This window comes from Chaetodon auriga, chromosome 23, assembly GCF_051107435.1.
Source record: "Chaetodon auriga isolate fChaAug3 chromosome 23, fChaAug3.hap1, whole genome shotgun sequence".
In the NCBI taxonomy this organism is placed as follows: Eukaryota; Metazoa; Chordata; class Actinopteri; order Chaetodontiformes; family Chaetodontidae; genus Chaetodon; species Chaetodon auriga.
In genome coordinates, this window is record NC_135096.1 from 13,901,389 (window position 1) to 13,927,138 (window position 25,750).

Sequence of the window (25,750 nt, forward strand, 5' to 3'; positions counted from 1 at the left end):
AACATGATCTACTCACTGTCAAATAAACAGAAATAAAAAAAAAAAAACATACATATACACATATAAGGCTTGAGTTCTCAACTCTTGGTAGTATTATTGCCATCTAGCACATTTGTAAAGCTTAAAATAAATATGGAGTACTGTACATAAATAATTTACATCAATAAGAAAAACAGACCAAAAAAAACAAAACAAAAAAAAAACAAAAAAAAAAAACACAAGGCCCCTAAACGTGACACATGTCTTCACCTCTCTTGAAAACCGAGTTAGTGTTCCTCATGATAATCTAGACTCTGCCTCTGAGGTCGGTTACTCTACCTAAAGCTATCGTTGTGGCAAAAACGACTACAGTCAAGGAGAAATCACTGTACAAACGAGCACGAGAACAGAATCACAACAACCAAATGACAGAATCCATCAATGCAGCCTGTGACTGAAGGGAAAATCCACCCAAATGCACGCTCAGTGGTCAGCTCGTGTTGCGTTCAGGGTCCGCTTCATTTGCTCAGTGTTTTAGAATAGCTGAAAAACAAATCTAATACTCCAAATATATGATCAGACTTATTTCATATGTGATGTGTATAATAATATTGTGGATAAAATGTGAAAGGACTGCTGAAATGCTTGGAGCATCCTTTTTGGCCACTCCGGGCACCGGTACCGTAATGGCACTGACAGATGCACAGCATGCACATTTCAGCATTTTTTCCCCGTTATCAATTGATCATCACAATAGTCGCCAATTATTCTTCTGTTGCTTCACTAATCAGTGCAGCTCCGCCCCCGGGACCCCGAGCCTTCGCTGGGAGTCGTTCAAAGTCAAGAGTTCACCCAAAAGGAACACAAAGCTGACTCCAGAAGTGCCTGAAGATGGATTTTTCCTTGTGAAATCGGCAGGTAACCAACGTCCCTTTGTCTGCCAGGTACGCTGATTGGTAACCCCCCCCCCCCCCCCCCAAAAAAAAAAAAAAACAAAAAACACCTGCCAACCCGACTTTCTCATCACAAACCCAAATCTGCAAACGCGATGAACTTGCTGTCAGAGTGACTGATGGAGCAGATGAAGACGGGTGGTGACTTCCCACCCTGCTCGGGGGAACATTGAACACTTTCTGCTGGTAAAGTTCATTCTGTTTTTTTTTTTTCAGCTTTTTGTCCCCAGTACAAATGAACACTAAACTGGTGTGAAGTGACTTTCGTAATGAAGAACTCATATAACTCACGCCTGTTCCGCTGCTGTTCCCTTACAAAAAGAAACCAAAAGAAAAACAAAAAAACAGCACGTCTTACAGTTCGTCATATAAAAGCTTTAGGCTGTATTCTTATTTATCCTATGCATGCGGCCGTACGCAACCGCATTTCTGAATAGAAACCAAGACATTGGTACACTTCTGCTTTGTTTTTGTACAATAAAAGATAAAATGTGCATTAGGTATGCTTGTACATGACATTGTACAATATTTACATACAATTCTTAATAGCATGAAATTTCAGGATTATCTATATACATATTGAAAATGTATCAGAAATATTTGGACTGTCTATTTTTCTTAAATATGTAAGTAATGCTTGTAGCTTTTTTTTGTTTGTTTTACTATCTTATACTAGAAAAAAATAGTTAATTCAGTGAGCTGTAGACAAATTGCAACCGTTTTTGACATTTTTCCTCTATTTCTTTTCAGGTTTTTTTTCTTTACAGTTAAAACTGTAGTGGTGATTGGAATTTCCAGCACCTTCTGTGGTCAGTCAGTTAAGTCAAGTTGAAATCATGGAACAATGATGTACCACTGAAAGTCCATGTGTAGCACCTGTTAGAGAGCTCAGATCGCATCAAGGCTGAACGGACGAAGTCTCCGAAGGCTTTGAGGACGTTCTTGGGCCGACACATTCAATGTTATCTGGATATCTTCCTCCTCTTAGGCTTGGGGAGCTTCACCTGACGATCCCTGGACGGGATCTGAGGGCAGAGGGAAACATCAGGGTGATCAGCCGGATTAAAACACTACATGAAATCCTCCTAAAAGATCATATCAATACTCACTGTGGCCGACATCTTATCCAGCTCACTCATGGCCTCGTGGATAGCAGCTTCCAAGTGATTATTCAGTTTCCCCGGTCTGCTGGACGACATTAACATTTCACATTATTTACAGCGAATCAAGTGTTTTTATCACTAAGTTTATCACTCAAAGTTTGGAATCACCTGTTATACTGCTGTTTTTCTTCTCTTTCGTCTTAGACTCACCGTTTTCCTCATCGATCTACACACACAGTGCGGAACAATGACAAAGCAACCACTGGTTTTTGGAGTGTTTTGTAAATGTATTAAAAATAAAAGACTGAAATGCCCCATTAAATAAGAATTTAGACCCTTCATTTAGTACTTTATTCAAGCACCTCTGGCATCGACGGCGGCCTCAAATCTTTTTGGGAACGATCCCACGAGCTCTAAACGCCTTTCTTTTGGAAGTAGTTCTTTTTGGCAGAATCGTTCAACATCTCCACTCCAGGACTGTCACAGAGTTTTCCTGCAGAGGCGGGCTTCAGGTTGTTGTTGAAACGTAAACCTCGCCTCAGCCTAAAAGGGTTTCACTCTGGATCATTTTCTGCATCAATCTTTGCCCCCTGACGAGTCCCTCACATCCTCACAGCATGACGCTGCACCTCCGTGCTGGACTGCAGGGATGGCCTTAATGAGGTGATGCTCAGAGTGCCCACACAGTTCAGTCTTCGTTTCATCAGAGCAGAGGCTTCTCATGGTCTGAGAGTCGCTCAGCTGACCTCTGGCAGACTCCCAGCAGGCTGTCATGTGCCTCTCAGTCAGGACTGGCTTCCCTCTGAACCCTCCACCACAAAGGCGTGATTGGTGGACTGCCGCACTGATGGCTGTCCTTCTGCCTGGTTCACCCATCTCCACAAAGGAACTCTCATCTCATTCATACTGACCTTTTCACATGTTCATTTACAGGTGTGCCTTTACTAATTATGTCAATTATGAACAGGTGGACTGTTGAAGTAGGATGCAGCAGAGTTCAACTGCGAGTTGTTCCAACAAAAGCTTAAGACCATTTCAGTCATTAACAAAACACTGCAAAAACCTGTGTTGTGTGTTGACTAATGAGGAAACAAATGAATTTAGTCTAATTTAAGAGAGAGCCTGACACAAAACTTTCCGTATACACTGCAATTCCGACGTCAAATACATTATGTACATTTAAAATAGGTCTGTCTCTTTGTGCCTGTTTCGTTGACAGTCTGGTTGAACCATCGTACAGTGTTTGCTCTCCATGTACAAAACATCACCCTTTTTGCAAACCCTTCACAAAATAGCACCTATTTGTAAAAAGGACTTTCCGCATCCTAAAAGCATGAAAGACCACTCGAAAATGCAGAGTAGTGCTCTCAGCCATCAGACAGGTGATTCCAAAGTATTGAGCAGCTGTTTATGTTGCCTGAGAACAAAAATAAATTGTTTTGACTGAAGCAACAATATGGCGGACATGTTTACTTACTTCAGGCCTCTTTTGGCGGCTCGGTCAAGTGCCTCTAAGTCGTGAGTTAGTGTTTTTAACTTCTCTGGCTCCACCTGGATGGAGACAGGAGAAAACATCTGAGTACATTCAGGACAGTGTGGTGGCAGACTGAGACGATCGTGGCGAATCTGATGTACTGTCTACCAGTTAATTTGGCAGTCATCCGTAGTAAGACCTCTTCTATTCTGAAATTCTGATTTGGCAGGTGAAATGGTTTAGGTGCTCGGAGCATTTTGGAATCCATCTGCCACGATGGCCAGTGGACAAAAATGCTTGTTTCCCTCTGACTTTTCAGTGATGCAGTAGGTTTCCATCTGGAGAAAACTTGGTTACAGTCTCATACGATTTATTCTGTCATCTTGACTTTCTGGCAAGAATCCATGTTACACTGGAAAATAATTTGCTGCAACCCAACACCCTGCAAGATCTTAATATGGCTGGTAAGTTTGTTAAGCCTGCCGCCGCAGCCGTCACTCTGCAGCCTCCAGCCTGAAAAGTTGGCTGCTGAAATAATGACAGGTGGTCACAGACGGGTTTCTCACCTTGGCCTGCTCCCTCAGCTGCATAGCAGCGCTGTGCACTTGTTCGTCCCCAGCCAGCTTGGCAGGCCAGGACGGGAAGCCCTTCAGCTGGCCCCAGACCAGCTCTCCCATGTTGAAGGTCCTGGACCGGTAGTGAAGCAGTTCCGAGGAGGGTGAGTCCGGCTGTCGCAGGTCCTCCTCGCTGCTCAGGCTCTTTGTGTCCGAGGGGCTGGGCGCCATGCCGTTGAAGTGGCCGTTGTAGTGGCTGTAGTCTTTGGCTGTGGCCAGAGGTCCCTCCAGGCTGGTGGAGGAGCTGGGTGACTGGTCGTCCCCCGTCAGCTCCTGCCGTGGAGGGCCCAGAACTTCTCCGTAACCTCGAGTGTTAAAGTGGGGGGTGGCGCCATTGATGTGGGCGCAGCGCTCCACTGTTTGCTCCAGACGCTCCTTGTAGTTTGCAGGTGTCCGGCTGCAGTTGTTGAAGCGATAGCCATCATCAAGAAAGGCTTTGTCGTGCACCATGGCCAGGCCATGGTCGTTGGACCCCTCAGTGGGGCAGGGTGGGGCGGGGGCCAGGCTGGCGGGTCGCTCCATGCAGGGACTACTCCTCACTTGGGTAGAGCACTCCAGAAACTCCTCACCACCCCAAGCGCTGTTATTGCTGTGAGTGTCGAAGCCTCCGCCGTGCTGCGTCTCCCCATCCCACTGCCCCCTCGGAGTCCCACGGCCAGGAGAGCGGAAGTAGTCGTTGGCTTCGTGGCTGTCTGGAGTGCTCTTCCCTGGATCCATGTTCTTCTGACCCCGTCCCAGCCTCACCTGCCTCGGCCTGGCTTGCTGGGATAACGCCTCCCCTTCCTGGTGCCCGTGCAGAACTGTGCTAACTGCTTTCGGGAGGTTGACGGGCTCCCCTATAGAGGCAGTGAAGGCACTCATGGCACTGAGGGCAGGCACCGGACTTGCCTGTGTGGTCCCGCTCACTGTGGTGGTTATGGTGACGTGCATGCCCTTGCTGGCGGCGTCCACCACGGCTCTGTAGATGGCGTCCACCGACTCTGGGCCTCCACCAGGGCCCCTGTCAGAGCCCGCTGGAAGCCCCTCGCCCTGGGGCTGTTGCCCCTCCCCGAACTGTGGGTGCGACAACATCCCCTGCTGTGGACACAACAACAAGGTCACAACATGACAAAAAATGTCTTTATCAAATGATCTGAATCGCTGCAGAGATCAAAATACAGCTCATCATCCGACCTGGTAGTTCTGGTAGAGGCAGGCCATGGAGCCAGCGTTGGCGTTGTTGCTGTCTGTGTAGGGTGGGTTGTCAGAGAAGTGCTGCTGTCCCTGGTAGGCTGGGTGGGAGGCCACCCCCTGCTGCATGCCCTGGTGGACCTGCTGCTGGTACATCTGACCTCCGCCGGTGTTAATGTGTGGCTGCAGCCCGCCCATGCCACAGCCAAGGGATGAGGGGTTGCCTGCAAAACCAGTGGGACAAACAATATGTGTGAAATGGATGTCTGTATCTGTACAGCATCTGTCTTTTAACATAAGTTCACATTTAAGGAGACAAATACTATTATTACGAGCTGTTCAGTATCCAAGCTAAAATCACAACACAAACAACTGGGCTTTTTCAACACCAGCAGCAGTTGGAAAAGCAAACTACAGATTACAGAAACATCTACCATAGTTGGCATTTGTTTGAGTCATTCTCTGAATATACATCATACTTCGCCATCATTTCAATACATGGACCAAATCAGACAGCGATGAGATGGTTTATCATACCTTTTTGTTGAAAAATTATGGTTCAAACAACTTGAATCTATTTGTCAGCCTAACACACAATTACTGAGTTACACTTACAAATAATCTGCATTATCTGCTGTATTTCAATTCTGGCTTTTGCAAGCAATTTGCTGTATAAAAAGTACTAAAGCACAACTGGGAGCAGACCAAGCACATTCAATACACAGGAAACTTGACTGGACTGCCACCAGAAGAAGAATGGCAAAGCTGGGCTCGTGTTTCTCAACCCAGACTTTCACCACACTAGAAAAAGTTGCACAGCAATCTGTTGCTCTTAAAACTAACGGACAGACGTGCTGCCAGATGCGCGGTTCAGACAGAATTGTAAGCAAAGCGCACAAGGACAGAACACGTTCACCATATATCAAGGCCACAGATGTATCAATGAATGGAGAGAAAGCCCAGCAGCAATGTTATTCAGACAAAGCCGAAGCAAATACAAAATCTCCGAGGCCTAACGCTGTGTTTTGAGCGTGTGTGTGTGTGTTTGTGTGTGTGTGTGTGTGTGTGTGTGTGTGTGTGGACGAGTGGCGACTGGAGCAGCTGGTGCGATGCTACGTAGCTGAAGGGCAGCTGTGTGTGCTCTCCATTTTTTTTCTCCTCTTTTCTTTCTTCCCCTCTCTCTCCTCTCTAACGCTGAGAGCCACGACTCGGCCAGCCCCCTCCCCCTTCCTCCCCACATCCTCCGCTACTGCTATGATATAGTGACGGCTGTTGCCGGGGGAGGTTGCCATGGGAACCGAGTGATGATTGGTGGTGCTGTCCACTGCCAGGAAAGCTTGTTGGGGGAGTTGGGTGGGCAGATGAGGGGGGTTACGAGGGTTGGGTGGTGTGATTTTAGCCTGCTGGGGGATGGGGGGGCGGTCAGCTGGGTGGCAGGAGGTCTGGGGGGGGGTTACAATGAACTTTGGGGTATTTGTTGATGGCAAGAGTGGGGGGGGGGGGCTCGCGAGCTGTCTAGAAACAGATGGTTAGAGGCTAATGCTAAAAAGCCACTGACTAGGCCACTTTCAAAGAGCTTTCAGTGCTCTTAAGATCCCCAACATGTCATCCAAATTAGCTTCAAGTAGGGGAAAATCTACAGAGCTACTCAGAGGCATAACATCTGCCATTTGGTGACAGAATATTCTGTTATCCCAAGAGCCTGTGAGTGCTTATGTGCTTCTGCCTCCAAGGCAGTCAGTGGAAGGACCATTTTGAGGAGCTGAGGTGACTTAATTCACTGTAGTGGTAATTTGTGAGATTCTATTTATTTTTACTTCACAACACTGAGGAATTTTAGACCACTGGAGGCACTGCAGAGCAATGTTTTGATGACAGGGTCCCCTAATTGTTTTTATCATGTTCTATGATCATGACACAAGGATGTACATGCACGAGCACATTTATTCCCACCGCAGAGGGCGGGAACAGCTAACGGCGGTAAAATGGTAGCAAAGCACCAATAAAAAAGCAGGAGCAGAAGACTGCAAGCCAAAAACGATGTGAGAAATGCACCCAGTGTCTCAAAAACACTGAATACAAACACAAAAAACATGATTTCTTACACTGACAACTCTGCAGGGTGGCTTTAATCTCTACTCTGTGTTCAAAGAAGTGGCAAAAAAGGCCAAGTATTTAAAATGGAGACAAGTGGGTAATCTTCACAACTGTGTGATCATAAGAAGCAGATGGTTGGTGTTTCACTTGAAAGTGACTTAAACAATAATCTGATTATCAACACACAACAGGACACACATGGTTGTCTAGACTGCAACCAGGCTGATATTGGGAGTGACGAGGCCCATGGCTCAAAGGGAATTAGCCATTAAAATTTAGTAGAAACACACAGAGAGACAGACATCACCCTGAATAATAAAAACAGACGCAAGGAACAGGAGGAGGCAACAGGTTGGAGTGTTAAAGTCCATATGGTGTTGAGTCAGATGTGTCTGCATGTTGGTTCAATCAGAATGAGAAATAGAACTTTGCCATGCAGCCATATCAAGCTTTCTTTCTTTCTGCAAAATTAAATGCAACTTCAGGTCTGATCTGAGCGTATTTTCACGCATCGCATCAGCAAAAATAAAACCCATCAAATCCGATCTTTCCTTTCCATTTTTTGGTTGCACTGGTGATGGACTCTGTTCGATCACCCAGGTTGGCAAAATAGATGGATTAGCTAAAATCCAACTGTAACAAAGCTGTTATCTCTTCTGTCATCAGCAAAGAGCACTGTGCACAACATTTAGCTAGCAGCTAGGGGTGTGTTATAGCACATCGTTCCCAATAATTTGATGATTATGGACTTATTTTGCCACCTCAAGCTGAAGCATCTGGTTGAGTGCGCAGGAAGCCAAAAGAGAAGAGCTGAACAACTATTGTGAGTGCTAAAAACATCGCACTCAGTAGCTGATCAGCTTTATAGTGTTGAACCAAAAACCTCCAGCATTTGGCTCAAACAGTGAAAATTAAGGTGTGTCAGTCGCTGGAGTGTCAGATGCATATTTATTCAATATTTAGATAACTGTTAATATTTGCTCTCACTCAGTATCAGCACATAGCCAATATTACAGACCAAGGGCCAAAGAAAACTTGATCTGGACAGCCCTGGTTCACTCTAAGTCAAAGAACAACAACTAGATGCTTCAAACAAGCTGATTAAAATGTCAAAACCGCAATTCCTAACAACTATTTTCCTCTCATCCCCACAGGACTGCTGACAAACCTCATAGGCTACCTCCTGACCTACACAAGACCACCTGAATTTCAATGACTTGACATAGGAGAGATGCAGAATAACGGAGCACCTGGTGATAAGAACAGGTGGCCTCACAGACCCTGCTGATATCTCCATTATAAACCATATGAAGACATACAGACGGACAATGAATACACAAACTCACAGTCCAGACCCACAGCAGGCAAGAAAGGGAAAAAAAACAAGATCTAGGCCTTTTCAGTGCTTTAAAAACAAACGCTAACATGATCGCGCACACACACACAAAAACACATGCAGTCACACACAAAGTCATTCACATGCACGCAAATAAACATAAGCACACACACTGTAACGCACAAGTAGTCATAGATGTGCACACACAGTCATTCAAACACACACACAGGCCTAAACCCTCATCAAAGGCTTCGCTCTGGTCTCTATTCAGGGTCTATCGTTACTATAGCGACCAGCTAGCTGGGAGAAGCTCTTTAGAGCGCCCTATCTGGGCTGCTTCCCTTAAAGCGTGATCCAGATCCCATTTCCATCTTCTTACACCATTGACTGATGCTAGCATACAAATAAAACAAAGAGAAACACTGGCTGACTGACAATTAGCTGAGCTTCCAAAGATGAGGGGCCTGCTCATTAGCTCAGAGATACTGGAGGAGCCCGACTGTCTAGGCTCGGGGCCTATCACCTAAATCCTCTGGTTTTAGTTCACTCATAACCATAGAAACCGCATCTTCATCCAACTGTTAGCTTATCATGAGGAAGGGAGGGGATATACACTCATTAACTGAGCAGGATATCAATACCATCATGGAGCCAGCTGGAGGTCAGTTTAGACTGCGGTGTGGTTTCTGTCCTTTCTGTCATTTTGAAAAACTCACAAAATAATAATTACTTTTTGGATTTTTAGAAATGGATCGAGTGTAATTGTCAAAGTAGCTGCTGAGAATTCAAATCGGCAAGATGGACAGATGTAATGCAGTTCAGCATTAGCATAATTCACAATATGAAGAGCTTTTATCAATCGATAACTAGTAACCAAGATAGGTTACTAGTAACCATAGTAGTAATTGGAATCAATGTCACACTTACATTATAAAAATTTAGCCAGGAAATGTAAATGTTTGAAATATGCCCTGTCTACAAAGTAAATTTAATAATAACATATGATGGCACCATCTTTTTCAGTTAAAATGCCTCAAAATTGAAAAATTTAGCAACACTGGTACATACTGTAGGTAAACAATGAATAACGCATAAATGTATGACTATAATCGGCAGTGTGAATCATCTAATGATGTTTGTGGTTATAAAAATCAAGGTCCTATTAATCTGGAGTTACTGGTAAGATGACAGATTTTTATGAATTTCGTGAGAACATTTTCCAGCTGTATCCTCGTCCTCTTTCTAGATGTCATACAGGTACTGAGCACAGTTGATGTACGGTAGCGCTCACCTGTATCAGAGATGGTTTGTGCACAGCTTCCATCACCACCTCCATGTGGCATCACTGGCATGTTCGCCCGCCCCATACCATGAAGGAGGTTCTGCTGTGAGGGATGAGGGCCGGGATGGGACAGCGGTGGGGGGTTAGTGTTGGGGCGTCCCAGCGGCATGCCATCGGGGCCCACCGGTCCACCTCCTGGCCCCATAGGCCCACAGTTACTCATGGAGGACGCCTGCATCTGGGCCATCATGTCAGGGAACTGGCCTGGACGAGAGCCCAGATGGCCCCCAGAGGTGTCCATGTTCTGGCAGTGCTGCATGGCATCTCCTGGACCCCGCAGCCTCTGCTGAGCTAGGAGGTTCTGTTGAGGGCCACCAGGGACCATACCTGTGCTGTCGTTGTAGTGCAGCTGTGCAGCTCCTTGCGGACCAGGCCCTGGGCCGGGGCTAAGACCTGGACGATGGCTGTTCCCAGCCAGGTTGTGGGAGCTCTGGCAGCTCATGGACTGAAGAAGCTGAGCCATGGAGGTGTTTGGGGGAAGGTTTCCGAGGCGGCCCACTTTGCGCAGCTGCTCAGTGGCACTGGGCCCCGGCATGTGGGGTCCTCCCATGCCTCGTTTGTTGAGCATGTTGTAGACCATGTTGTTACTGTTGTCGTGGTTTACAGCAGCACTGCCAGATGACTGCCTCCTTTTGCGCATGGGGTCCCTCTGCTGGGCCATGAGCTTGTCTCTAAGAGCCGCCCGACCACTCTGGCCCTCTGGAGTGTTGAGCAGCATGGTGGAGTTTGGCGGGAGCATTGGGTTTAAAGTGCTGTGTCCTTCCATGCCTCGAGGGCCACTCATAGAGCCAGGGTGCCCACTACCTCCTCCATTACCTCCTCCACCTGCCCCCATGCCTGCCATACCAACACCACCACCAGCCATGCCAGCAGTGCTGTTGCCAGCAGCGCTGAGTTTGTTTTGATTTGCTAGCTGTGCTTTGGCTGCGGCTGACAATAGACTGCTGGCGGGGAAGGAAGCGGCATTCTGTTGGTTGAGGATCTGATTGAGGGGCATCCCCAGGAGTCCTGGGTGGCCCTTCTGGGAAGCGCTGGGGGTTGCCAGAGAAGAGGATGACGACGAGGAAGGAGTGGGTGAGTACATGGAGTTGCTGTGCTGCTGGGTGCCAATCGAATTTCCCATCCCGGGCAGCAGCTGGGAGTCTTTGTATTGGTGGAGTGCGTCAGTTTTGTTGGTGGAGGGGCTGGAGGGCATGGCCGGCCTGGGAGACCCCATAGCCGACCTGGGGGAACGAGGAGGGACCTTCATGGTGCCACATGGGGCCTGGTGCCCCGAGGGCATTGCAAAGTTCCCATGGTCAGAGGAAGTGGAGGACGAGCGTGAGCGATGAGGGGAGGCCTCCATTCTCCCAAGGGCAGGACCGGCCATGTGGACAGGGGAAGTGACAGGGGAGGGGGACATGGAGGAAGCCGGACCACCCTGTTGAGTCCTTTGAACATGGCCACCATGCCCCACAGGCCCAGGCTTCACTGTGGGTAAAGGTAAGTTGCTTGGCAAGGGAACAATGGCGGGAGGGGGTATGTTTACATTCATCATTGGTACCTGAGAGTGGATGTTAGGCTGGAAGTTGGAGGGGTTTGGGGTGTTGGTGGGGGGCTGGCTGACTGGCTTGTTGGGGATGGGGTCCAGGATGCCTAAGGGGTCTTTTTCAGAGGTCAACTGCCTTTTCTGAAGGGCACAGGATGGTGGTATGGATGGAGGAGGCGGTACGGGATGCACAGGGGGCTGTGTTTTATGGTGAAACGCTGCACGGGGCATATCCATACCAGGGGGGAAGTTGCCCCGCGGCATGTTCATGTTCATGACAGGGCTTTTGGCAGTGGCCGTCGGAGAGAGGGGCGTGCTAGTCCTCCCTGTCATGGCGCAGGATGGCTGGCCCACGGGGGAGCCATGGAGCATTACACTGGGTGGGGAAAGAGGTGTCCTAGTGTTGCCATGGATGGAGGCTGAGCCAGGACTGCCGGCTCCAGGAAACCCACAAGGATTGGTCCTTGGAAAGCCCTCAGGGCTGCCTAGAGTGTCTGCACTTGGAGACTGTGAGCCATCTCCATACAGCTTGGCACTGGAGGGAGGTGGGCTCAGCATGCCTCCATAACCAACCTGGTAAGGGGATTTGGGGCCTGGCTCCCCACTGCCCAGCCTTTGGGGCCTGGGGTACCCAGAGTAGAGCTCTGGCTGCTGGGCTCCACCCATCTCCTGGGGTGGATACAGCCTCTGCTGCTGCTGTTGACCAGCTGCCATCATCATCTTAAAAGGATTCTTGCAGTCTGGACCAACAGCATTGGGCAGGCCATCGTGGGGTTTAGTCCTTATTGCTCGTTGAGTCGTGGAATGCGCTGTGACCACAGATGATGTACCTAGAAGCCAAACAAAGCACATTTGAGTTAAATCAATAACAACACCTTGGACAAAATATAAGGCATGGCACAAAAGTTATCAACAGGCCACAGTGGCTGGCCAACTATAAAAACAACAAGCTAGTTCAAATGTGTTTTGACCAAACTTAACTGGGAACAATACAAAATGTGCAATTTTTGTCTGAAAACAAAGACTTGAACATCCCAAAACAGCCACCATCCGCCTGTTCTCTGATGTATCTTTCAGCAGATATCTCTGCACATTATACTGAGTGTGTCTGAGGGATGCCACCAAAGTGAACCAAGTTCAAATGAGTTGAAATAACTGGATCTACATGTGCTCGTACCTCCCCCTGGACTGGTCAGTGTCAGAGGTGGGTGCGTCTCCATGCTCTTGTGCAGTGTGGCCACAGCCAGAAGCTTCCTCTTGTGAATGCAGAGTTTGGTGACGTCTTCATCTGCTTTCACGTCCTCCGCCGTTCTCTGCTTGACGGCTGCCCCTGGGTCGAAGTTGAACACCTGAGAGAAGAGACAGTTGATTTGAGAGTAAAATTCACAGCTACCCATGTCTGTTTATTTAACAGGTGGTCAAAATACACACAGAAAGATGGACAGAGTTGAAACTTGCCGATAAAGAGAAGATGCAAAGGTGATCCTGTGAACTTTGGATTAACATCTCCAATATACATACAGGGAGCCAGCAGCAGGGTCAAACCAATGTCAGTATCAAACCATCACATTTTTATATCATTGTCTGTCAAGAAAAGACAATTTAAGGAGCAATGAGGAAAAAGCGGAGGATGGAGAATGTTTCAGGTTTGGGGGGGTTCACATCACCTTTATCAAAACATAAATAATACAGCAGAGATGTCAACATTTTCCCAGATGACACCATGTCAGTCTGATAATGGCCTGATCTGACAGACGTGGTGTGTTGGGGACAAATTTAGCTCAGAGAAGGATAATCAGTTGGATTACCTTGTGTAATGCGATACAGTGGACGCCTCACAACACCCGAACATTTGTAGTTTGGTCCTTCACGGAGACCAGTGGAAGTGGTCAGCTTTAATTTCTTTCATGCATGTTGAGCATATGGAATGGGAGTGGAGAAGTGGATTATGCTGCATGAATGGTTTGAGGGCTTTCTCTGGAAATTTTCATACAATTTTGCACAGTGAAAACTGGTCAGAATTGAATTGTAACTGACAGCACTTCAAGCTGACAACGGCCACCGTGAAGGACAAAACTACAAACTTTTTACAGCCACCTTTCAAGCTCTCAGGGGTGACTTTTAGACACTCAAAAGACCATCTCAAGAAAAACAAAAGCATCACGTTAACAACGGCCTGTCAGAAGTTGTTTTCACCTTGGTTTGACTAGTGCGACACCATTTCCTCCACACAGACGTGTTTACTTCCTCCTCATTTCTCCCTCTATCCCTTCGCCTCCTTCACAGCCGCGCTAACGAATGTCAAACAAATAATGTGTCCTATCTTGAGGCCAGGACACGTCAAGAGCTGATTGTCTGCTCTGAATTAAAATATCATACAGTCTGAAGAAGCATTTAGCTAACACTCATTCCCAGTGACTTGCAGGAAGTGCAAATCTGTAAGGGGGAAAGTTCCTGATCAACAGTCATAACATCTGCTCCAGACGCCAGTCAATTTTTACAAGCAATTACCAAATGGAACAAACATTTAAATAGCATTTAATTCTTGCAAAAGAAATGAAATGAAGATGCCTTAAAAATTGCATGAGGCTTATGGAATGTTAAATGTTTTCCCATTTGTGTGCACTTAGTGCTTGAATGGATCAATCGAACACATGGCATTGATTGAAATTCTTCGATTCGATAATAGAACGGAGTGGTCAAAAAGCCCTATACAACCAAGCACGCACCGTCCTCGCTGGCTTTTACTTCTGCCAGAGTAATGATGAGGAAATGTCGTAAAGAAACAATAAGTCTGAAAATGTAACACTTCATTTCAACCTGTCTCCAAACAGTAGAGACGTGATGAGACACGAGTCCCCAAACTAAACCAAAATCCTGTTTGACGTCAACGCTTGGAATGACACAGCGTTCACATCTCTTCCTCTTCTTCACTTTTTACCTCGCAGTGAACAGCTGATGAATGCAGCTTGTTCTGAAAACGATGACCGAGAGCAGAAACGCCACCTGCTAATGCAAAGATTGATTGACAGTTTTTAATCCCTTGTTGAGCTGTAATTTTTGGACAACAGCATTTTAATTTCATTTGCAGACTTGGCCTTCCTTCTTCTGGAGCCCTGTTAAGAGGCAGCTGTAAAAATGTCTGCACTACTGCTGTGTTTTTAAATGAATCAGGACAAAAAAAAATTACCTTGTGAAGGATGAGTGGGCACTCCAGGCCGCATTTGCAGGTTCCATCTGTCAGCAGGTAGGTCTTCACCTGCTCCAAGCTGGACAGCAACGAGCCACTGGGACTGCACACAGACAACAACAACGTTACAGGAGAGACTGAAGCTGCTGTAGCTCCAAAGCACAAATTCTCCTTCCATGAGAGTTCATGTTGCAGCACTCATTTGCATTGTTTGAAATGGGGTTTTTGCAGATCATTCAATATTTCTGGACTGAAGCTTCTGAAAACCGACAATATTTAGCATTTAATTTTTATGCAGAAATATGAGCAAGGTTTAATTCTACCACCACAAACATATTCCTGACTCAGAAGAAGAAAAGGAACTGAAATGCTCCAGTGACAGACAAACAATTTTTTAGGTGGGTTAGCAGCTCCTTGAGGCAGGTTTTGTTCCAGGTTTTACAGACTTGCAACAATGAAATCAAACCATGAAAACTTCCCACTCCATAGTGCTACACCACAGTGGAAACCTTCCATCCATATGAATTAAAAAGAATAATTAAAAAAGCACGAATGAAGAAGGAGGAGCCTCTATCACATTGGCAGTTCAGTTCAGTTCTTAATTGCCCCAGTGGGGGAAATTCGGCTTGCAGCAGAGCGCAGATAATCAATGACAGTGCACATTGAACAGCAAAACAATAAAATCTGGAAAGATGCGTTTTAAATAGGTGCAAGATAACATTACATTTTGTGCAAGTTAAGCACACATAGGAGCTACTGTCTTGGTCTAATCATATTGATTACAGTGTCCAAGACAGGAAAGGGCATTGCTATTTCAAGGAAATGTTCTTCATATGTTCCATCTTCTATTAAGACTTGTCAACTGTTCGGTCACACCTGGACTACTGCCCACTCATCTGGTCAAACACTGCTGAAAAATATCTAAAAACACTTCAAATCCAACAGAGCAGAGCTGAGAGATGAGCTCTTCATTGTTCTTACAGCACGTATGTCTGTGAGCTGCATCAACGGCTATCCTGGCTAACTGTGGAGGACAAATTAAAATCAAGACTTCTGTTATTCACACAGGCTTTTTATGGAATTCTCTGTTGTGGTTACAGGACACGTCTAGTGAGTTCTGGTCAGCTGGTAGCACCTCGTCCTCCTTCAGCCTGGAACTTCCAAACAACATCAAACGGGTCAAAAACAGAGTTTCCTTTCTTTGGTTTTCTGATCTCAAATGCTTGGATTATATTGCATTTCTTTGGCCTCATCGATTTTAATTTCTATTTCTTTTTGCTCTCCTGTGACTCCAGGGAGACTAGTGATCACTTCGTGGAGGCTAATGGGGAATCCATAAAAGAATAAAGAATAAAGTTGTTCTGCACAGACTTTCAATAGTTTCCCTCTAATCCTGTCTGGCTCAGGGCTTTTTCCAATTCCACATTTTCTAAACTTTGTTTCTCCGCTGTGGCTGCTGAACATAAATTCAGTGCTCTTCATGTTAAGGGAGGTCTATACAAACGTACATTTCCAAAACTGGACATCCAGAGTATCAGATAATCAATATGTCGCTCTAACCCTTGCACTAATGAATATTTCAAAATGCAGGCAGGAGCTGGTGAGCTTGGACATAACATTACATAGTTTGAACTTCTCCAGTCATTCTTCCTTTGATTTGTGCAACAATAATATGACATTCATGCGCATCCACATAATGGTCAAATTCGGGTTTCTTATTTCCACCCAGTTAATAAGTGTAAAACCAGGACCACTGAACTACTAGCAGGAATAAGAGGGAGCTTTGTGTCCAAAAACGCTGGGGAGAGCCTGACAAACTCCCCCAGCGAAACACTTCAAACTTGCCCCCAATGAAAGAACAGCATGTACCATTTGGCTGATCCTATCAAACATACAGTGATAAGTTAGACAAAACAAGCAGCGGCTGAATCATCAGTCAAAGCTGCCGTGGAAATATCTACTGTGAGATCTACAGTCGCACATCACTGAAGCAAACGCACTCTTTCAATGTAAGAGAACATGAGCAAATACAAGTGTGCGGTGACAGTATCAGGCCATGGTCACAGAAGTAGACAGGATTCTTTCCAACACCCAAAATAAACCTGACACCAGCCAACTGCTTTAGTTCATTGTGGCTGGTAAATACACATGCTGGTGTTCATTCGCCGGGAAGGACACCATCTTCCAGTCTACATGACACGACGAGCGCTGGAGGATCCAACTCATTAGTCAAGGTCCCTGTTGCACGAGCTTAGTGGATTTTGTAAACTAATTACTTCAAAAGGTGGTCACCTAAATGATGGGCTTATGAAATTTTCCAGTTCCAATCAAAATTGACCAGAATTTGTAATTTTCAAAACACATCCGCTGCATGTTTCTGTTCACCTGCTGCAGAGGCAATGAGAGAAAGTCCATCTCTGGTTCCAGCTTCTTATATAACTGCATTTACTTCTTTTTTCATCACTGTAAATTAAATATCTTTGAATTCTGGACGTCTAAATGATGCAAAGTCATTAAGGGAGCATCGAAAAGATGCAGCTTCATTTCAAAGTCTGTTCAGTTTGATAAGCTTTAGTGGCATGCCCGTATTCAACTACAGAGAATTACCATTTTTTGTTGACATTTGTCAAAAACATGGCAAAAATCTTGCCCAATTTCCTATTTTTCTTTGTCAAAACCCTTACAGTCTCACTAAATGCCCACAGTTGAGCAAAATGAGACACCTGAAATAACTGACTTTAATTCATTTTCAAGCATATATGCCAAAAGTTCTAATAGCAGCTTCTTCAAGGTGGTGATTTGCTGCTTTTGCGTGTTACACAATGCAAGTTAAATATGTTTGGTTGTTGGTCAGACAAAAAAAAGCAGGCTCTGGAAACTCCTGATGGACACTTTTCACTATTTTCTGCCTTCAATAATGAAAATTATTGTCAGCTTCAGCCATACACAATATGGCGACCCATTAATCAAAGTGCTGACAGCATAGAATGTTTTGTAATTTGTCGACTACAATAGATTTTCGTCCATTCATCCTCAAGAAGCAGACTTCCTTGACGGATCCTTTTTCTTACCTTATGTATACAACCCCACCGCCGTGCTCCGCCTTGCGCTGCCAGCCAATGGGGACCTGGACAGGGACGGCCTGCCTCTCATCTCCCGCCTCACAGTCCTTTCCGCCATTCATTGCTCCACTGGTTTTACGCTCGACACCTTAGAGGTATATATATCAGACATCAACCAGCGTCTTCGCAATGCACGTCATGTTCCAAAGCTGTGGTGGAGGTGGTGGTGGAGGAGGGCTTCAGAGATGGGTAGAGCTGCAGGATTATGCTTAAAGTAGGACTCTGCTCTCAGGTGGAGCTGATGGGGTGGTGGGGTAGGGTGAGGCGAGCTCACGGCAGACCCTACCCTTTGAGCTGCTTCATGGCGACAGCGCTGAATGGTGCGTGGACCTCCATTACTGCATCCTGTCGTTCAGAGCCATCCGACTGGGGAAGATGCTGGCTGAAGTTGAGTCACTGTGCTGTGCGCTGTGCTTTTGCGAGGAGCTCTTTTATTATTAATCTTTCACCATTTGTCTTTCGCCGCCCAGGATAGAGTCCCTCAGTCGGACGAGTTCAACGTATTGGTTCCCAAACGCAGTTGGGTAGTGGTATTCCCATGGTTCCTGTGTGGGCAGAACAGAGAGTGAACACACATGAACTGATGGTCAGTGCGAGCTCTTTTCTCTGCATGAGGAAAAGTTCAGGATTTCATCTCTTGCATTTTTCACACTATTGTTTTCATGTACAAGCAGTTACTTCCACTGTCCTTTTGAACGGCAGCATAACTGTTGGAAAAGCTATTTTTAAATGCTTTATTAAAATGACTGAGATACCAGGCGAATAAACTAAATAAGAAATGAACAATTATCTAAATAAAAGCATTTGTCTGAGGCTACCTTTGTTGTATTTGGACCCATTAAAACTGAGGTAAAGACGTTCAGGTAAAATGGTCTAAATAACGATAATTGTGAGTACAGCCGCAATGATTAGTCGACTGACAGAACTGATGAGAAAATTGTCCGTGGAATAATCGATAAAGGCATCACTGACTGGCTTATAAATGCAAAAGCATGTAAAAACAACCAAACATAACTCATCAAATTGAGAAATATAATCCAATTTTCAACACATTCTTTGTATGATATACAAGTATCGTGATATCTTTTGGGATGTCACAATTAGGGTTTTCTTTCATATTTGATCTGTCCAACCTGACATTTATTAATAGTTTCCCGTGTATCATAGCTGCATAGTGTATACACAGCTTTGGCTAGACTTAAATAAATCAGTGAGGATGTCATTCATGTGATGAGCTGCATGCGTTCACACCAACTTCATCCCTACATGGAAAAACACAGCCTCCTCATTCATGAAGTTCGGCAAAAAACGCACGTTTGCCTGCAAAAAAGTTGAATCGAGCTCAACTTTTGCCACAACACAACGTCATCCGGCAAAATTGCGCTGCAGCCAATGGAATTCTCGAAAGCGCACATTTCTGATAAATCACCTTGTAACATTCACGCAGTATTTCTGCTGTTTATCGAGCCATCGCAGCGGCTGAAGATAAAAACAACTGCTGCAGTAACTTTGCACAACAACTGCTGGACAGTGTTTTGGAGTCTAATAAGCCTTCAGATTCACAGATCTGTTACTCATACTGGACTTCCTGGATCATGTCTCATTATCTCACAGATAGCTGAAGGAACACACCCCCACCGATGCAGCCCCTTCCGTTGTTTTAACACACATTTTCGGTCTGAACGCCTGCTTAGCTTCGACTGTTCTGCTATGGTTTTCTTTTTTGCATACCCAGAGTTCAAATGTTTCACAATAAAGTAAAAGCTCAGAACCAGACCAGGCTTCCTGAAAATCAAATAAAAAATCTTAATAGGCCCCAAAACTGACACAGCTCAGGATCTCACAGCATAAATCATTAAAATGCTTCTCATCTCATGGTATAGCCAATTTAGAGAAATATTTGTGTCATAAAGAAATACTTTATGATGCAATGGATAGAACACACACACAAAAATCCATTTAATTGTTACGCAGCATTATTGGCAGTTTTTCCCCGTCTCAGAGAGTGAATTTCAAACACTGTCAGGAGCCCATCAAAGCTGGTAAATGGAGCTGAATTCAGGATGTGAGTGATGGAGCTCCATGCAAAGCCTCCTCTCAGCCGCCGGTGCTGCTGACTCATAACTGCCCTGTGAGCTGCTGAGACCAAACCCAGTGACACCACCACAGAGGAAGAGAGGTAAGGAGGGTGGCACACAGTAAAAATGAGGCAGCAGATAAACGTATGCTGTTTATCTGGAAATACGCAGCAGCAACAGTCGCACCTCATCATCTCAGGAGAGGCGCGTAGCATCCTATCAGAGAGACCACCACATCGTTAAAATCTCATTTCACAGAACTCCATGTTTGGAAAATGCAGAGGTAACAGAGTAATCAGAATTTCTATTGTTGTGTTCACATTCAAAGAAGAAAATTAATTCTTTTCCCAACAAGAGCTGAGTGCAGATTTGCTTTTTGAGGATGTCTCTGGCTGTGACAAGTATTTAACCTCCATTTTTACAGTTTCTATCTGGTATTTTGTCTTTTTTTTTCTTTGCTCAAATCAGAAAGAGATGGGAAGGATACGGGGAGAGGGGAGTCATATGCAGCAAAAGTCCTGGACCAGACTCAAGCCAGAGACATTTTGATTAAAAATGACACAGGTGCCCCAGCCAAAATGTTTTCATCTTAACCTTTGGCAAAGCAACACTCGCTCAATCTGCCACCTGACTAATGTTTAAATCTCAACTCTTCCCATTTTACTGCCCATCTCTCCCCACCATTTCCTGACTTCTCCAGAGCTACCATATCCAAATTACATATGGTACCTGCTAATCTGCAACCTTTTACTGCAGGCTGATCGTTTTAAAGATTGCGTTTCTGGCCTTTTCGCATTTATTGTTCACAGCAACGAGAAAGAGAAGGAGAGACGGGGAGAGAGGAGCAGAGAGGAGCAGAGAGGTGCCTGAACTCAGGACATTGTATGAACATAAAAACCAAGCAGAAATGCAGCATGAATCCAATTATTATTGCATTGCAAACATGTTAAGGTGGATTTTTTAAATTATTTTTTCAATGATGAAGGCGGACCAGCTAAAACTGTATTTTCATCCGTGCATTAATGCATTACGACATAGCTTCGTAGCCCATGCAAGCACTGCTATCATCAGGCTCTGGCTGAAGTGCGACTCGTAGAAAAATACACGTACATCAGAACAATGGCGGCTACAGAACTTTGATTCCACAGCGTCGAAGTTTCTTATGCCATCATTTTTATAATTTTTCACTGAAAATTAAATGAAAAAATAAACACTCTGACTAAAATCGTGACTCATATCACAGTATCTGTCAAAATAATCGCATTTGAATGTTTTTTGCCAATTGTCCAGCCCTATCCAGTTACGTGTATGTGCAGCCATATCAATAAAAATGGACTTACAAATACAATTAAGACTCGGGTTATCAGTGAGCCGGCCAGTCTATAGCTGACAGACTTTTTTGGAAGATTACTGTGAACAAACGCGGATATAATTCAGCCTCATCTGGACAGAACGTGTGACTGCAAATTGTTCAGCGAATCAATGCTAGTTGCATTTGTGTAAGCAACTCACGGCAGCGTTTCAAGAGAAACTGAGTACAAACGTTTCATTTAAAGCCTTCGTAATAAAAGCGTTCTACTGCTGATAAATACATGTGGCATGCAGAAAGGTACATGTGGGTACCTGGGTAAAAACAGGTCGAAAACAATAACATTTCTAATGTTTATTGGAGATTTATGACTCTTTAGGTGAACGCGACACATTTTCAAAATTACTACAAAAAGCAAATCCAAACACACATCAAGCTTGATGACTGCACATCACTCTGACAAAAAGCAACCGTGGATCATTTTCAGGTCAGATGATGTGCCAAGACGGCATAACAGTGGCCACAATAATAATCTCAAGATGCCCTGAAATCACTGCTAGAATAAAGAAGAATTGAAATGTAATCAATTATCATGCAGCAGTTAAACATGATTTCTGATTGCCAAAGCCTGAGGATACCTGCGTCTCCAGAGGTGATGGCTATACTTGTCATTTCAATGATCAGCGATTGATCTGGCTGCATCAAGAAGAAAGAAAAATGATCTGCCCCTGACTTTGATTAAGAAATGAACATAAAAGTGGATGCTGAATTTGATCCTATAATAAAAACGATGCAGGGAACGAATGCCCTTAGTAAATGACAAGGAGAGTAATGTGGAGCCTGACAACGTCACTGCAGAGTCACTGACGTCTGCAATCTGACTGCAAAAAATGGTGTCATGCATTTGGAAATCTGACCTATTCAGAAAGGTGAAAGTTGAACAGTGGAAAAAAAAAATAAATCAACAAAAATCTAAATTATTTCTCATTTTCCTCCTCAATGTAATATTGGAAAGTTTTTTTTGGAGGGGGGGTGGGGGGGGTTGGTGCAAATCTGCCTTGTCTGTGATGGGAATTTTACACAGCCTGGACTCAATCCAGCTGCACACTTCATACAAGCAGTATGGAAGAAGGAGAGGACATCAAGGCAGAAAAAGACGTAAATAAAAGGAGACTTACAGCAATGCAGTCTCAGAAAGAATGGAAAAAAAAAAGATAAGAAATCGCATCAGAATGACAAGTGGAACCACAGCCAACGGTTGAGTAACTGAATTTGTGGTCCATTAAGGATGACAGCTTATGTAAATGAAAATATTCTGTCTCAGTGTCCAAATTTCGCGAGAATATGATCAGACAAAGTAGCTAGTCTGCATTTCATTGCATGGTCAAGAATCAGTTGTCTGTCTCTCGTGTCCTGGCATTATCTAAGTGGTCCATATTGTGCCATTTGGTGTGCTTTGTGTCTAATTGTCCTGACTCATCCACACCAGAACAAGTAAACAAACTTTTTATTTACGAGCGAGTGCAGCAGCTGGTGAACTTTACCCGCCGACCCATGATTCAGATCAGAACAAGATTGAAAAATGACTGCGGGAGAACACGAACCAGAAGCCTGAAAGCCAGATGAATAACGCTAATTAGAAGCGCTAAGGTGAGAAGATCACCTGAAAAATCAAGGGGGCTCTCAGTCCAGAACAACCTTAAATTTGTTGACCGTCAACGTGCATCACAGCAGTCATGTCTCACTGCGATTTAAGGTCTGGTTAATTTGACACACACTAAACACAGAGCATGTTATATGCAGATAAAGCCTCTGTTTTGATGCAGTGGACATCGGAGAGATCTAAATGTGCATTCAAGGAATCACTCATGATCAGACTTTTGCTCACATTAATTCTTATATATTTTGCAGAAAAAAGCTGAAAAAAAAAAAATTCGTGTTCAGCCACACAGGTGTATTAGACGATTACGTTGCTATTATCACCTTGTGTTTTTATCGTGTAGCATGCACAGTATGAAGTTGACTAACCAGTTCAGGGCATGACATGGTCACAAATTATGAGCATTTGGTGCATTTCTATCTGCATTTTGGGCTGCCCACTTGTTATCGACTTTCTAAAAATTGGATGTAGTGCTAAATGAACTGGGTCTGTCATATGTTGACAAAATAAAGTGGAGAACTGGGAGCCATGCAAGTTATCTGCACAAAGCATGTACTGTTAGTTGTGTATAATCCTGGGCATGATTAAATTAAAAGGTATAGGACACAAACTGTGCAACATCAAAATGATAAAGCAGTGTGTCCTGGTCTCCCCACACTGGACCACAACACATCCACCACTGCTCTTTTAGAAACCGGCTGGATTAAGTCCATTAATTCTCAACCTAGCATTTAAATCTTGCTGTAACCCATGGAGTTGGCTAAAGCTAGCTTTAGGGGTAAATTAGCCATATTGTCCTGCAGCAGCCTTCAAAGTTGACAGCTACAGAAGTTGGCTACGTCGCTAGCTGGATGACAAGACTTTTTTTTCCTAAAACTGGAGAACATGACAACGGCTTGTGTACATGACCGAAGCAACCGTAGGTGCCCAGACGTTAGATAATAGCCAATTAGCTTGGTGAACATTAGCCACACTGCCCATCAACTGTGCCAAGTGTTACTTTAATAACGTTTTAGCGACAGCCGTCTGGCGTTAAAGGTTGTTTAGTTTGTCACAGGGAGAGAGTGCAGCTGAAACTCCATCGTCTGTGGGCCTCCGCGTTCAAAAGTGACCGTGTCAACAAGCGAAATCAGTCTTGTCTGACTGTGCTTTTTGATGCATTGGACACAGCATCTGAACTAGCTGGGGGTTAGCATGCCAAGCGTCAGCTGTCTAGCTACCGTTAGTTAGCTAGCCAGCTAGCTTGTTGTAACGAAAATGAATTAGAGGGCGAGCTCGGCTACGCCAATAACGTTTTAGCATTTAATAAGCGAACCGTAACCGGGGCCGTGCACGTTGAGGACCCACAACCCAGATTCCGACCTCAAATTGTCGAAGTAAAAAGCAGCTAGGCCCGCGTTAGGTTTCGAGCCAAGGGGCCAGGCAAGGCCAGGGCCAGGCCGAGTTAGCATGGGTTAGCCTAGCATGCTAGCTAACAGCCGTGCAAACCCGTTGCGTTTGCAGAGAGAGAGCGAAGAAGAAGAGAGAGACGCTTTTCAGGCACTAACGTTTCTGTCTGCGTCAAATCAAACCGTAAACAGCCCGTTCTTACCCGGGCATCCCAGCGAATGCATACCGGTACTGAAACGGTGAATACGGCGAGCCACAGTACGTTTCCAACCTTTGGAAAAATAAGAATAAGAAGCCTACCCATTAGTTCTCTGCCTCTGCTGGTTCTCCTACACTGGGATATTGGAAATGATGGAGAGCCGCACTGCGCATGCGCCGCAGGAGCAGCCAGCAGATGGGAGAGGTGATGCACGTTACCTCCAGAGCTCAGATACATAAACTCTGCATGGCAAAAGTTAGGAATAACATTATCAAAAGAATGGAGAAGCACTGGATCTGTGGGTGGGGTGACTCACACAGAGCCGCACATTTCTGTTATGGTTCCCACAGCGGGGTCTGGGGGTCTGCAGGAGCTCCTCAGGGAGCATCAGCTGTCCAAAATGAACAGTATTTCATGAATCTGTTATGTGACTTTAGTCCTGTGTCAGAATATGAGATCATATCAGGTTTCACTCTTCTTATGAGAAGAGATCCACTGATATTTTGTCATTTTTGATGCCTTAGTTGAGAGGATTTCTGCATTAAAGATGCTAATGAATGATGCCAAACATTTTGCTGAATTACAGATACTATGTTGATGCCTCACTGTTATTTCTGGCATGGTGAAAAGCCAGAGAAGCAGAATTTAAATTAAGGACATTTCAAATTAATACTAATTTTACATTCATGTTAAACTTGCATTAATTATGGGCAGACATGAGACTATTGTTTGTGTAATGTTTGCTGGTTTCACAACATCTACACATTGAGTAACTCTAAACTCAAGCACATCAACCACAGAACTCCTCTGCACTGTTGTTCCTTTTGGTAAAAGCTCAGTAATGAGTTGGTTTAGTGCATCTAGAGTTTGGGGTTTTGCTTCACAGATGAGTGGGCTGCTGGCTGACAGAAGTGTAGCGAGGGATCAAAACAACAAATGACACATACAGAGGTTTTTTTTTTCCTGATATATATGAAAAAAAAATTCTGGTGTCCATACAACAGAAGGATACAGCCACAAAGAAGATAAGGGATTGTTAAGAGTCAGGACTTTTCCAAACATCCTTAAACAATCTTCTTACATTAGCTTGAACATCTAATCACACGTGTGATCTTTACTGTGATGGATTATCTGCTCTGTCTTAAGCTACTTCCAAGCCTGTATCACATAAACCTCAATATTAAATATAGAAAGTCATGAACAGATG

General features: G+C 44.8%; 1 protein-coding gene across 5 annotated transcripts; it reads right to left on the minus strand.

Annotated features, from left to right (window-relative positions):
- Window positions 1-1,145: 1,145 nt before the first annotated feature.
- On the minus strand, window positions 1,146-24,701 carry mbd5 (methyl-CpG binding domain protein 5). 5 transcript variants are annotated; one of them, XM_076723463.1, is made up of 10 exons: window positions 24,645-24,701; window positions 17,858-18,453; window positions 14,787-14,889; window positions 12,774-12,945; window positions 10,018-12,426; window positions 5,297-5,517; window positions 4,076-5,197; window positions 3,513-3,586; window positions 2,042-2,117; window positions 1,146-1,957 (listed from the first exon to the last, which is right to left on the minus strand). In XM_076723463.1, exons 2-10 carry the CDS (start codon window positions 17,968-17,970, stop codon window positions 1,895-1,897), a joined length of 4,353 nt encoding a protein of 1,450 aa, XP_076579578.1. In that variant the 5' UTR covers window positions 17,971-18,453; window positions 24,645-24,701; the 3' UTR covers window positions 1,146-1,894. The 5 variants fall into 5 exon arrangements, with proteins under 5 accessions (XP_076579578.1, XP_076579577.1, XP_076579576.1 ...); XM_076723462.1 differs by having other exon boundaries at window positions 2,042-2,120; XM_076723461.1 differs by having other exon boundaries at window positions 4,076-5,200.
- Window positions 24,702-25,750: the final 1,049 nt, after the last annotated feature.